Source organism: Corvus hawaiiensis, chromosome 3, assembly GCF_020740725.1.
Source record: "Corvus hawaiiensis isolate bCorHaw1 chromosome 3, bCorHaw1.pri.cur, whole genome shotgun sequence".
Taxonomy (NCBI): Eukaryota; Metazoa; Chordata; class Aves; order Passeriformes; family Corvidae; genus Corvus; species Corvus hawaiiensis.
In genome coordinates this window covers 70,168,890-70,183,814 of record NC_063215.1, presented here as the reverse complement: position 1 = coordinate 70,183,814, position 14,925 = coordinate 70,168,890, and the positions used below count along the sequence as shown (strand labels likewise).

Here is a 14,925-nt window from a genome sequence, read left to right as displayed (position 1 = left end):
TTGTTCTCTATGAGCTGAGCTTGCACACTTTTTGTAAACAAACTGTATAGGTGTATGAAGTTTGACTTCATATAATCAGTAACTGCTGTCTTTAACAAAGTAGGCACTTGTTTGAAATCTATGTAATGTAATTGTTTATATTAACTATGTACAGCTATGTAAAATCTGGTGATATATTTTGTTGCATGTGTGAATGTATATTTACATGTATGTAAAAAAATCTGTTGATACAGTTTTTATATTAGGGATACAAGTGAGGGAACAGAAATGCTAAGGACAACTTTCTAGAAGTTTAATTGTGTTTATAAGAGAAGAATCATGCCGAAGATTCACTCCTTTAAACAAAGTCTCCTACTTTTTTTCTTCACATTTTGCAAAACATATTAATGCTTAATTTATTCTTATTTTATTGCTTCCTAGAAATGCGAGTGCATGTTCTTGAAGTTATTTAAAATTCTTAAGTCCTTTAAAAACAGTCTGAAGCAACAGCTCAACTTAATCTATGGCTTCTGCTTGGAAATTTTGTTTTCTGTTCTGGTTTCTTACACAAGCTTTAGATCAAGGTGAATTACTGCCACAGTAAAACTGTGTGCAAGCAGTTCTAGGTGGTGTCTTGCCTCTGATCCATGCTGTATGTACTTGTGCTGAAGTTCCAATCTCCCTCGAGCTTTGTGCACTTAAAGTTTTCATCCTGACAATTTTAGAGTATTTCCTAATAGATAAATATATCACGCAGGTACTGAGGGCAGGAAGGTAGGTAATAATGTGAAGTTGTTCATTTATGCTAACTCTACCAGTGCAGTCATGTGCCACCTACCCATTTTAAGGAGGGGGGGAGGGGGAGATAGTGTCTGCTAGTTATGCAGTTTATGTTTAACAATTCTTTTGCTTGTTTTCTGAGGAACTTTAAAAATTATACAGTCATGACTCTTGTGTGTTTGCTGCAGTTTCCATTAGCACAGGGACATTAGGTCTTAGCACTGTTGTGTAAACACAACATTTATTTCAAAGAGGCCCATTTGGAATTTAACTTTCTGCATTGGAGATACACATTTCTATTCCTAATGATAAAGAAAAATCCCAAGAGAATAGCAGCAGTTGTCAAGTTGTTGGAAGTATTACAGGTAAAAACATGACCTTGTCCATGTCAGATGAATGATGCCAAAAGTCTCATGGGGGAAAAAGTAAAAAAAAGGGGGGAGGGGGAGGGAAGGAGGAGTGAACCAAAGGATATGAAGTTTTGAAGTTGTGGGTTTTCCATGTGATCAATAAGAGACTGAAAGTTTTGCAATTTAGTTTATTTTTAAATGTAAATCTTAAGTTTCACGTAAATCTGGGTTTACTTGGCAAGTAGCTTGATATTACATCCGAACGTAATCTTTATGGGAGCAAAAGAAGCCATTGCACTTTGATCATCTTCTTAGGCTCTCTTGGCTCTTTTGTTGATGAGAACATTGATGCAGGTGTTTTTTCTTCTACTTCTGAATTGAGCAGTTCAGCTGTCCATCGTTCCAATGAACCTGATGAAGTTGTCTGCATTGAGACTTTTCTTCATGGATTGCTTGTGTTTGCATGTGCCGTGTTCTTGCATTTTCCCCCAAAGCCACCTGTCAGAGAAATCTTCCATTCTATATTCACAGAACAATTCTGTATACATTCTGTATCTATTCTTTTTCTCTGTTTGTTGATAAAAGCATAAGTTGATCAAGCTATATATTATCTGACTTGTTTTTCTTGTATCAGTTTTCCATTTTTTAAGATTTGCCAGTATACTAGTTTTCTAATGATGCTGGATTTTGACCTCTTTCAATTTACTGCCTGTACATTATTCTTGAGGAGTCTATTGTTCTTAATTAACTCAGAAATAATAATTCAAGGAAGATAATTCAAAGTGACACATTGAACCTACTCATCTACTTATGTGCCTTTATTTTCTTGAAAATATACTTTTTAGATAATTTAAAATAATTGTAAACCCCATTAAATTTGGTTGAATTAATTTTAATAGTACTGTTCTGCCTCAAAATTATGTAGTAATTTTGAGACACTAATTATATAAAGCTTACTGTTTCTGCAGTTCTCTATATTGATACAGATTCTTAACAACAACAGAGTCAATTTTTTTGTCATAAGTTTGATGGATGCCTTTTCAGTTTCTTTCACTCTTCAGCTTACAGTAATATTCCTGGGTATAGATGATTTCACTGGAGCAGAAATATCTGGGGATCAAAGCCTGGTAAAAGTACTGTGGAAGTTGTAACCTCTTAGTATCCTGTAAGCTTGCTCTCATGAAGGGCGTAACAGCTGAGAAACCCCCAAATCTGTGCCACACACAGAACTATGTGGTAAGAGTACTGTGGTTAGTTGTTGCAGAAGCAGGATGTCCTTCACTCAGTGAAGAAGAATAGCTCTGCCTTTGTATTTTGCTGTGCTGACCATCTGTTGCTGCCATTTGTCAGAGAAGTTGTGAAGTCTTGCAGAAACTCCTGGTGCTCTTCTGGAGAAAGAGAGCAGATGTGAAAGTGAGGAGGCAGAGATGTGCAGGAGGAAAAATGGAGTGGCCTCTTGAAGCAATACTCCTTGGTTTTTGGAGAGTCACAGAGAAGTCAGCTGAGGTAGAAATCAGCAGGAAGGACTTAGATGGGTGGTTTTCTTGTTTGTCTCTCTGAAGGACGGATCTGTGTAGGCCAGGACATGTTCAGACGTGGTTTTACTTCAGCTACTGCTTCTTTATGAGGACTTAAACTGTGATCTGTTATCAGTCAAGTAGGATTTGGAAAATGGTTAGTCAGTTTTTTGTGAGACGGCGGTGCTTCCAGGAGGTTTCAAGAAGGAGACACTTAATTTTAGACGGAGTCCAGAGCCAGAAAATCTTAGGCAGCATACTTGGAAAGGCCAGAGAAATGGAGTGGGGTTTGAAACCTGCCCTGAGAAAATGGAAGCCTAAGACTAAGAATTCAGCTGAATACCAGTTTTCTGAAAGTCATCCATATGTGATTGTGTTAATGAGAGTTTTATGACATAAAATTTGGATCCAAAGGATCTGGTTTATAACACTTTTTCTTCTTTCTGAAATGCTACTCAGTGGGAAACTTCGAATTTTGGCCTTTTCATTTAAAAAGGAAATTCCAAAGTTTTGGACTTTGAAACAAAATGGAGTTTCCAAGGACTGGGTAGTTGTAGGAAGTTGTCTTTTCTCTGACACTTTATGTAAGTGGTGCTATTGGTGTATTTAGAATCACAGCCACAGGGAAATGTGAGTTAGCTGTGTCGGCATTGCCTGTCGGCTTTGGTTTAGTGGCAGCTGGTAGTTCGTGTGCTCCTAGATACAGAATAGCAACAGAAATGATCTGTCTAACAAAGGAAAAAGTACAGCCGCTGCCTTTAGAGTCTTCCTGACAATACACTGGGCATCATGCAGCTTGCTGCCAATGGTGTTTTCTCATACATTTCCTCTTCAGGATTACATTTGCTGGCAAAATTTTGATCTTGTTGTTGGCTTGGTTACTGTCTTCCCCTGAAGACTTGAGGGTGGTGATAATTTATTGTGTTTGGTTTATTTTTTGTATTTTGCTTTGTTGTTGGTTTGGGGTTTTTAAAATTGTGTCTCTGTTCTAAATTGTCTTCTATGTATATGGAAGAAGATCCATTAGTTCTCAGTTCAAATATGCCTCTGAGTATGATCACGTGCCCTAATCTCACTTTTTTACCAGCAACATATCCTCCTGTCAAGGGATGTACCTTCTACACTTGTAAATTAATTGATATTAATAAGAGTAGTGAATCTTTGTCTGCTTGCATTTTTTTTTCTTTCTAGCTCCCAGCTAGTACCTAAATTGGCTTTTCTAATGTGAGTTTGCATACCTATTTTTTTATTCCATTTATATTTTAGAAATACAGAATTGAAAGGAAACTCTTCCATTCTGCTAAAATTTCCATATTCTGTCATTAGATAATAAGATATCATTTCTGCCATAAAGATACCAGTTTAGATTTCCATGCAGATTGTGACTAAAACAGTGACAGTATCAGGAAATGTGAGGACGAGCAAGAGTTCCCCGAACCCTTTAATTTGGCTATAAATCCTTTGAAATTTCTTCTTCTTTGTCCTCTATAGTATCAAGTAATCATTTGTGATTGATCCCCAAACCCTCATTTTACTGGGTGGATTTTTTGTAGTTATCTGTTGACCATGGCTTGCTTAAATAGAAAAAGAAGTTGTTGGTTTGTAATTTCTTTAATTTTTTTTTCTTGGTTCAACTTTGATTTAATCATATCTATGTATTTGTATATATACATCAAATAATTTTACAGTGTTAGCTTGAACCTAGTGCTGGTTTTATTGGCAGGAGTGGCAATAGGAATGCAAGAAAATAACAAAACTATGAGATCTTGACAGTAAGAACTGAATTCCTGGGTCTGATGTGATTAAAGTTCTTTCTATTAGAGCAAAAGCCAATAGATAGTCTTCACTTTCATAGTAGTCAAGGCCAGGAAATATCAATGTCAACTTTGAAACAAGAAAAAATCACTTTCTAAACTAGTGACATGGGTGAAAATATCCAGTGACTGCAAGACTAATACAAACCCTTCTCCAGTCACTTGCATCAAAGTGTACTGGAACTGCAGCGTGGCTAAAAATATTTTCATACGAGGAAATTAATCTTTGTCTGTGTTTCATCATTCTATTGCCACCACATATGGAATACTTTGGTTAGATGTTTGTGTAGTCATGCTGATTGTAGGGGGCATGTTTAGCTAGTAAGCTTGGCTACGTAAGGAAACATGATTGTTTTTTTCAATTCAAATTGTCTAGATAATGGAATTGAAAATGCAGTAGTTCTGGTTTATTTTTCCAACTATCTTGTTCTGTATGGCAATGCTGCAGGTTTGGCAAAGAACAGAAGCTCATACCCTGAGTCCTCAGAGTAGGGGGAGCGCACCTAAAATGAGTATGGAAAAATCCTAGTGAGATGTCAGAGCGCTGTTTATGAACATATACAGGTTTAGATGAAACATCTAGAAATGTATTTCTCTTTGGAAGAGGAGACTTGAAGGATATATCCTAGAATCTAACTTCCCCATGTCCTTGTCTCAGACTGATTTAAGCAGCTCCCTGAAGTATGTACACTCTTCTGCATACCTGTTTTGTTGAAAGTACACAGACCTGGCACCATTGTGTTTGCCAGGCGTTCTCTTATCTCCTGCAAGCATTCAAACAAAAGTGTTCTATTGCTCTCTGAGTAATCCGTGGGTGATCTTAACATTCAGCAAAAGTCAGGGCAGGAACTTATGTTAAATTTCTTAGCACAGGAGTGAACGGTCTCTGGAAGGAAGGGGGTGGAGTAGGGAGAAGGAAGCCACAACTCAAAATAAATAGTTGAAGGGTTGTGAGTGTGTCCATATATGAAAACATTGAGTAAGCATAAAAGTGCTGGAATGTTAGACGGTATAAACTGGGTTTCATAATATAACCTGGGTTTAATAAAGCTGTTTGTACATAGGCTTTGATGTTAGTGTTGTCTTAAAGTAGAGCTCTCAAACCAATCTAGACCCAGTTTCTATTTGCATGCAAACTTTAGTGTCCAGTTCTACAAATCAAATTTGGCATGTTTTTAAGCATACAGCTAGTCTTATTGAGCAGCAATATCTTATTAAATACAATGTATAATACAGTGCCTTGTGTAGAGGGCATCTTTAAGTCTCTGTTGCAACAATTATTACACTTGGATGGGGGAGGGAAGTTTAAAAATATCCCATATAATTAGTAGCAGCTTTTTGCACGTGCCTCCTCCCCCAAAAGAAAACAAAAAACATGTTGCTTCCTGAACTGTTAACTGTTACACTGGCATTATCTGCTACATTGCTTTCTGGTAAAGGAAAAATGAAAAAATAAAGTGTTTTAAAATTATTTTTTGTTTAGTCCTAGAAGTTAGCTTTGTGCCCTGCTTAGAGATACAGTGTGGCCTGCTTAGTTTAATCAAGATCAACACTTTTTTGTTTATAATTTTCTTATACTGCAACTAAAACTATGTCTCAGGCCTGGAAAGGGGAAACATGATGAGTCCCAGACTCAGAGTGGTATCTCTGGATGCTTTAGAGCAATCAGAAACATATGAGCTTGAATTATATTCTGTAGTCTTCAGGTGTATACAGAATTTCTCTGTGACAGTTAAGGACATGGATTTATAGGACAACAAGCAACCCAGTGCTGGGTCTCTATCTCTGATCAATGTTGCAATTTCTAGATTAATCTCACCTAAGGAATTTATTCAGCTTATTGTACGAGTGCACTCACACACCACACACACACAGAGCCCATTACAAAAAAGGGTACAAATTAATGAAGTGCAAAGTAGGAAAAGACTGGTGTAGTATGATAAAAATTATTCATTGTCATCATATATATTCTAATGCAACATTCTAAATGTCAAGATATAAAATCTGGATGAGGAAATTTGGATTTATACACCTTTTAAATGAATGGTCACAGTGCTTGCAAAAATATGTAAGCGGAAGACTGAAAAGCACTATTTGAGAAATAAATCTTTGTATTAGGCGAGAACAATTTTTCAGTAGTTGCAAAAATATTTCCTATGCCTTGTGAAATGTTTCTAAAACAAATGGGGAGTCAGGGTTCCATTTCTAAAGGTGTGTCCCTCTTAATGATTTTTTTTTTTTTTTTAATTCAGGTTAGGTAGATAGAAATCATTGTCTTTGAGCTGTTCCACTGGGGTTTTTTTGATGCTGAAAAAAATACAGTATGTGTGTGGCGCCAGAATTGGTTGGGAACAGGAAAGGCATATTTTGTATCCATACTAAACGTGTCGGCTTAGTGCATAGAAGACTTGACCCTTGTCAGGTGTTTTGAAGTTAACTGGCTGACTTATGGATTAATGAGTTTAAGACTGAAGTCAAACAGTGACAGGAATGAGCTTTGTTGTGCGAGTGTGTATGTGTGTGTGGCTGTGGTGCAGATTTACAAATTTTTATAATGCTTTCAGCTGGACCATGAAAGTCTGATGTAAAGCTTATCTCTGATCTCTGACTATGGCCATACTTGTGGGATCATGTTTGTGTGTTTGGGGGGAGGGAGATGAATTCTTTAACACTTGACACCTGGCTCTACCAGGTTTCCAGCCATACTCTTAGAAACGGCACTATTCAAGGCATTAATAAAGTTAAAACCCTTAAGCTGTATGACCAGTAGGTCATAAAACTGTTGTTGAGTATTGTGACCAGTCTTTCTTTCACAGCTGGATTATCATCCTGAACAACTAACTCTTTTTTATTTTGTCTTTTTTTTACAGCTGTTGTGAACTTGGACAACTCTGTGGTTGACCTAGAGACACTGCAAGCCCTGTATGAGAATGTGAGTAATCAAAGGAAGTCCATAAAATGTAGGAATATTGTGTGTCCATGTGAAGGTATTTTTACTTGGCATCAATAATATTCAGAAATCTTGTAGAAAAAGTCCTATTTTGAAGTGACTTTATTTTCCACAAAGCAATGAAAACACTTAAGTATTTAACATTGCATTAATTGCCATTGTGTGTTTTACATAGTGCGTGTATTTCTGCATAAGTAAAATTATCAATGACTAAATGACTAAGCAGAAATCAATTTTGCTCCTTTTTTTTTTCTTGGCTGGTGCAGTCTTCGATCAATAGGTATCAAACCTTACACTCCACATCTTTGCCATCACTTCGTAATTTCACTGACATAAAAATACTGTTCAATTGAAAAAAAAAAAGCTTTGATAGCAGAAATCATTCTATTTGTGAAACTGTAGCATTTGACCTCTAGGTATGTAAAATCAGGGATTCAGAATATGCTCAGGCATGTTCTAAAACTTCACAAGGCCAGTCACATAAAAAATTCAAAATCATGGATGTCAGAAGTGTGTTTCTGCCTTCAGCTGAGGCCAGCGAACACTACCCCTTTCTGTGAGTGCATTGCCTGGATATGTGGGGCTCTGGCTACACATCTGTGGAAAGAGTGAGAAGGCTTTTGCACTCCAAAAGAGCCTGGAAATATGAGACTCAAAGCCATGAGCCACAGAATGGCATTGAAGGCCAATGTATGCTATTGTATGGGGTCCTTTACTTCCCTCATGTAGTTTTGATAATGCTAATTAATTTAACACCTTTCAGATGTTTGGTTTTTAGTCTTTAGCTTTTAGTCACCTGCTTTGGAATGATTTGATGATTTATGAAATCCCTCTAAATAATCCACTTCGGAGTACAAAAAGGGAGATAGTAAGCTCTAGTCCACTTTAGAGAAAAACTGAGGAGCTAAACAAAACATAAAAAAACTGGAAGTCTCACAACAGCTAGAAAAGACTTTTACTATTCATCCCTGAAGAACTAGGTTACTCAACACTGCTCAGGAAGATAATGGTCAAAAGAGAAACCTATTCTAACAACCTCCAAATCTCTATGAACACTTCTCTTCTTTGTGCCACAGCATTTCTGTTTTGGCCTATGGTATTTTATTTGACATTAATTTTAATCTGTTTTGTTATAAAGTGAAGATATATCCCATTCCATACAGTTTTTAGCACGCAAAAAAATTGAATTAATTTTATCTGTTACATATGTGTGAATGTGAGAGATCTTCTTGTGGGAAGTATGGAATAGATACTGCAGTCATAATCAGTTTTTGCATACTTCCCTCTCTTATAGTGAGCAAGATTTTTTTATTATTTTGGTTTAAAAAATACTCCTCTTATGTTGATAATGTACTAATAATTTTCAAATGTTTACTTAACGTCATCTCTAATATACTTCAGAATCTGAATATAATGGATTATTTGCAAATTTGCAGTTCATTGAAATAACCAAATGTCATTGTGTTGATTTTGTAATTACCTTCACTTATTAGAGAAAATGTCTAGGAAATGTCCTGACTAAGGAAAACACCATATGTTAATCTCAGGAAAGACTCAAGTTGTTCAAATGTCTAATATATTTCTTTGCTTTGAATAGAAAACAGATCAGTCCAACTTTATTATATTTGCTTGGTTACAAGACAGGAAAAAACCCCACAACCACAACCAAAAAACCCAACCAAAAACCAAACAGAGAACAAGAAAAGTCATCAGTTTACTTGGAGAGGGTTTTATAAGGGGACCTGAATTTTAATCCTGGATTTTTCTGTTTGATAAAACTGTGTCTTGAAAGAAGCTTTCTTTTTAGTTGACTTTTGTTTTCTTTTTTTCCTTTCAGCCTTTTGTCAAAACACTTCAGACCTTGCATTTTCTTCCCTTGCTAGCTTCATAAATTATAACAATATTGTTCAATAACAGTTGTAAGCAATGGGTGGTACCAGAGAGCCTGGCATGTTTGACTCCTCCCCTATTTCTCAATATCATCCTGTGTTGTAAGTGGGAATAATTTTGCAGCATTCGTTTACTTTGTAGCCAGTAACTTAATTTTTAGTTCTTAGGGTTTATTTATTAGATTGAGATTTTTTTTGCTGGATATTTAGATACCACTGTACCAGTCCTCAGTCTTTCTATTTGATTTGTATGGAACATATGGGAGCATTTGTTTTACAGTCTTCCTTTAGAATGGAATCTTTTTTTCTGATTGCATGTGTCTGGCATAGTGCTTTCCCTTCTTAAATGTGAATGAAATTTGGGCAGTCTCCAAACCTAAACACGCCCTAATTTCAAAAGCCACAGAATCCCAAGGGTTCAATTCCTGTTTAGTGAGGAATTAAACTCTTGTTAAACCACAAAGTTATTGTATATATCTTAGTGACTTTTTATAAATGAAGAAGCCCACACCCCACCAAAGACCCAAGTCCTCAATAATTTATTTAATATTATTAAGTTGAACTGCATTGAGTGAGAAGGACAGTGTTACTGCAGCATTGTACTGTACAGTCAGATAGCTCTTACATGTGGTTGTGTAGCTCGGTTTGTGAAGAGTTGTTTAAATATGTGTTGATAATTAGCTATGTATTAATATCTAGACTATTTTAATAGGAGAATCTTAATAGATAAAACTACATGTGGAAGTGTTACTTAAATGTGCTTTTACAAACTCTCTAATAACAACGCTATCAGGTGTCAGCTATAATTAGGGGAGAAGGCAGGTAAAATCCATTCAAGTTTCTGTATGGGGTTAGGACATATTGGTTGTGATGAGAAATGTACTGATCAGCAAATAAGTGAATGTTTACTTTGAAAACAGATTTCCTCTTAGCAGCTGGGGTTGTAGCTAAAGTATCACTGAAACAAGGTATGTCTGCTTCTGCTTGCATGTTTGCTATATCATGAAAACAATTGTATAAAAGTGGATTAAAAATGCTGTCAAATTATTATCTTTCATCTATGAATTTGCCCTTTTCAGTTCTTTTCACATCACAAAAGAAACATGCATACATTCACAATTAGGCTCCCAGTTTTGTCCATACTGCCTTTAAAAGATTTAGGTCAATGCTTTCAAAAACCTCAAAATGCCTTTGCAAGAATAAAAGGCATCCAGAAGTCTGAAGCGCATGAATCTGCCACTAAGATTCAAACCATCTCCTCAGTTATTTCTTGTGATTTTTTTTTTTTTTTTTTTTTTGAACTAGCAATGACAATGTGATGTCTTAATATTTTTTGCAGAGCCTATAGATGGTACTTGAGTTCTGATGATCCAGCTTCAAAAGAATATGATATTTATTATTAACTGTGGTATCTCTGTATATCCGTGTTGTTCCAGCTACTGTTGACAAAATTCCTTAGACAAGTCACTTGATGTTTTTGAAATGTATAACACAAAGTTTTAAAGTCAAGTTTGGCAAAAAATAAAATTGCATACATTTAAACTGATCCAAACTCAGAGCTAAGGTTCTGTTGCAAGGAAAAAGAAGCTAACCAGGAAATGGATAAGATTTATGTTGTGAGATTAAAAAAGGGCCGTTATGAACTTTGGTAAGACCAAATACAGGCTAAATTTATACTCTGGAAAAAAATAGGAAAATAATTAAACTGAAGCAGAATATTTTTGCAGTAATTTCTGTTAGATTTATGCTGTCTGATTTTAGATATGGTTAAAGCAAATTCTAGTATATTATGTTATTTTTTCTAATTTGGATGCTATATAGCTATATATAGCTAAAATTCAAGGAAAGAAATATCAGTGACATTCAAGGAGGTGCTAATGCAATCAGATTAATTACTTTTATGAGAAGTATTTATTGAATGTGTTCTCTCTTGACACAAATTTGAAGGGCAATATAAAAGCTTATTTTAATTATCCATTTGTAAATTAGAGAATAAATAGCCATTAACAATAAAGGAAGCTGGTAAAACTTCTGAGAAATGATCTTCAATAATAGCTGTGCAAAAGATACAGTATTTCTTTTCTGTCAGAATTTAAAGTACCCATAGATCACAATTCTGGATACCTGAGCCAAAATTAGTGACTTGAAATTCAGGTTTGATTCTGAACTTGGACCATGTATTTCAACTTCTTGATTTTGGTGAAGGGTGTAAACCTTCTCTCTTGAGTTTTGCTCTGGCCTGCCCATGAGTGGATCATGCTTAGCCTTTGTATCTTTGACAGTTGTTACTTCTTTGCATAAACAACCTGGGAATAATGGCTTTAAATAAGGAATAGAGAGTCTGCCTAACCTTTGGCCATGGGATTTGGTGGAGAAACATTAAGAGCTTGAACATACATGTATGTAATAGATTGCTGCGATAAGCCCTCTAATATTTCACTATGTGTAGAAGGCCAGGAGAGAGAGAATTCTCAGTATTTATTCTAAAATATTTGCAAATAACCATTTAGTTTTATGCTTCATGTTAAAATATTTACTTCTCTTTAACTGTTATGAAAAAAATGTCAAGTGATTTTTCTTCAGTTTAACAGAAGAGAACATACTTTACAGACTCACCAGAAATAATGGAACTTAATTTAAATTGTTAGTATGAGAACTTGTTTACTTTTACAAAAAGTTAATTTTTTTTTCAAAAATTTACAAGTGTGAATTGAATACATGAACTTTTTGAAATTTGAGTTAAATAAATAAAATAGCTCTTTATACACAGTCATGTCATTTTCACATCTAGACCTCCATGGCTCTGATGATATGACCACTGGAACAATGCTACCTTTCTTGGCATCCTTCCAATTTCTAAAATCTATAGATTTCACTTATTGCCAAGCGAGTTCTTACTGATTTGAGAAGTGATGGAAATTTTCTTTTCTTTTAACTCTCACTTGGTTAAGAGTATTCTAGATTAAGTGTGGACATCTCCCATTTACATCTGCCTTTTTAACACAAAACCAAACCCAAGCCTTCTCGTCAACAGCACATGCAATATTTAATTTAATACTTCTTCAGTTAGTTGTCTCTTTTCTAGTCCTTATCTTGTCTCTGGATGAGTCTTCTAAGACTGGATTAAAAGTGGATTAAATTTTCTGATCCTAGGATCTTGGAAACATTCTTCTTCTCAGGATATCTTGATACAAGAAATAATTACTATAGTAATTGTATTCACAGGTCCTATGTCTGCATTGACTTTATGGAGAAAAATACCTTTGGAGGATGAAGGCCCAGGTTTCTTTCCTCACACAGAAGTGAAACTGGGCTAGGGAATTCAGGAAACTAAGTGTTATGAATGGGCCACTGCCAGTATTTTAAAATTAAAAACTGATAAAAAATCCTCAGCCTAGTCCTCATTAACTGAGAGAGGTGTGATGCCATATAAACAATCAGATAAAGGAAGGCCCAAACAGGTCAGGGGAAGTGACCTGCTCAGCACTCATGGGATCACATTTAGGATTCTATGTGCAGGTGTGTCCCCTCCAGGGCAAGAGATGGTGATATATGGGAGCAAGTCTAGTGCAGAGCAGCAATGATGGTTAAAGACTTGGAGAAGTGTTATACAAGGAGAGACAGCTGGGTTGCTCAGTCTGGAAAAGAGAAAGCTCTGGACAATCTTATCAGTATGTACAAATACCTGACTGGGGAGGGGGAGTAAAGAACACAGAGCTAGACTCAGGGATGCCCAACATAATGACCAGACATAGTGGGCCTCCTGAATTTGAAACACTGGAAATTCCATAATTCCATTTAAATAGAAACACCTTTTTTTTTTTTTTTTTTTTTAACTGCACGGGTGTCCAAACACTGGAACAGTCTGCCTAGAGAAGTCATCAGGTCTCCGTCCTTGGGGATATTCAAAACCTGGCTGGACATGGTACTGAGCAAGCTTCTCTAGCTGCCTCTGCTTTGTGTCAGTGTTCACCTAGACAGTCTCCAGGGGTCCCTTCAAACCTCAGCTATTCTATTAATCTTGGGTACAGGTACTACCACCATAATAATTTCTTGGTGTCGAGAACAAAGTTTATTGCTAGAAAAAAGAGTTTTTAATACTTCCAATCTGTTGAAGTATTTAATATATAAGATCAGACAACTTTAGAGATGACCTTTGAAGAACATCCACAGAAACGCTGGCTAAATATTAGGATATGTGGCCTTGCAGTCATTTCCAGACTTCTTGATGTAATAAGAGAAACTCTAAAGGGCTTTTGCTAAATGTCTCTTCAATCTCTTCATCTTTCTATTTTGCATCAGTATTTTCTCCTTTTTCACGTGGGAAGATGTTCAACAATCTCAGAAAAAGTGTCCAAACCCAACTTTCTGGTTTCAGGTTCCTGATGGAGCAGGCACTATGATTTGAAACAGCTCCATCCCTCTTCTGCTAACCCTGCAAAAGCATTCAAGAGAGAATGCAGATGCAGCATATCTTATGCTTTGCCATTATCTAAGTGCTTAGAATATAATTTTCCACTGTTGTCTTCAAGTTCTGTGGTGGAGAAAGTTAAAAAATGAGTGTAATGCTTTCTTAAAGGAATAATAGTAGATGTACCTTTTTTTAACACTTGGGCAGATTGATGTTTTGAATCTCTTTTGAAAACTGCTATATTTGTCAAAAGAAGGGTCAGAAGGAGGAATTTTCATTTCACTTTTATTCCTTTCCATGCCATTCCATTTTCCAGTAATACAGTTTAGAAAAAAATTTTACCATAGCTTGGAACACAGAAAAAAGTGAGGCTCAGTTTCTGTTGATTGGAGTATTGAAGAACAGATTTCACAGTGTGCCACAGGGTTCTTCAGGAAACTAGGCAGTTTATATGTAATTTTTTTGGCTTATTAAGATAAAAATAAAAATAATTTTACTCCGAAGAAATATGCAGTAGTTCTCATGTGTTATATGTATGACAGTTCCATTATAAATCAAATATATGTTCGTTCCATTGTGGTTTTTCAGATCCCTACTAAAATTTAAAATGCAATAAACAATACAAAAGTGTTTTCATTTATTAAAAAAAAATATTATTTAAATGCATATTTAAAGATCAGATGACATTCAAACGTAACCTAACAAATTTGTGACGAGAAATACCACTCTCCTCTTGAGTCCTTCAATTCAAAGACTTCATAAATCAGCAAAGTAAAGGCATTGGGAGTGAAGACTGTCATCTCAGTGCATCATTGAATGAGTAAATATTTTGCAGACTGCTGGCAGTAATATTATTTGCAAGATATTCTATTCTCTATCAGATCTATTTATACTTAAAATCACTCTGTAGACTCTTATAGTTTTACCATAAGCAGTTGCTAGAAAGAAAAGAAAAATCTATGAATTTGATTTGTTACAAGGGTATCTTTATCTGTGTTGTTTGACTAGTCACAACAATTTTTCGTTTTTTTTTTTTTCCTTTATTCCAGAGAGCACAATCAGATGAGCTAGAAAAAATAGAAAAGCATAGCAAGGCATCCAAGGAAAAAGAGAACGCCAAGTCTTTGGATAAGCCAGAACAGTAAGAACACACTTATGAAAGAGCAGTTTTGCTCACTTCAGAAAACTTTCTCTGCTGAAGCAAAATATGTATGAAAAAAACCCCAAGCCTGTAC

General features: G+C 35.6%; 1 protein-coding gene across 10 annotated transcripts in view; it reads left to right on the top strand.

Annotated features, from left to right (window-relative positions):
• Window positions 1-14,925, top strand: part of FMN2 (formin 2) — a 167,520-nt gene that overhangs the window by 92,280 nt on the left and 60,315 nt on the right. For 9 of the 10 annotated variants that reach the window (XM_048299832.1, XM_048299836.1, XM_048299838.1 and 6 more), the window contains 2 exons: window positions 7,311-7,372; window positions 14,740-14,831. In XM_048299832.1, the coding sequence (XP_048155789.1) occupies window positions 7,311-7,372; window positions 14,740-14,831 (154 nt within the window). Of the gene's footprint in view, window positions 1-7,310; window positions 7,373-14,739; window positions 14,832-14,925 lie in introns of those variants that run through there. The other variant, XM_048299840.1, reaches the window with a different exon arrangement.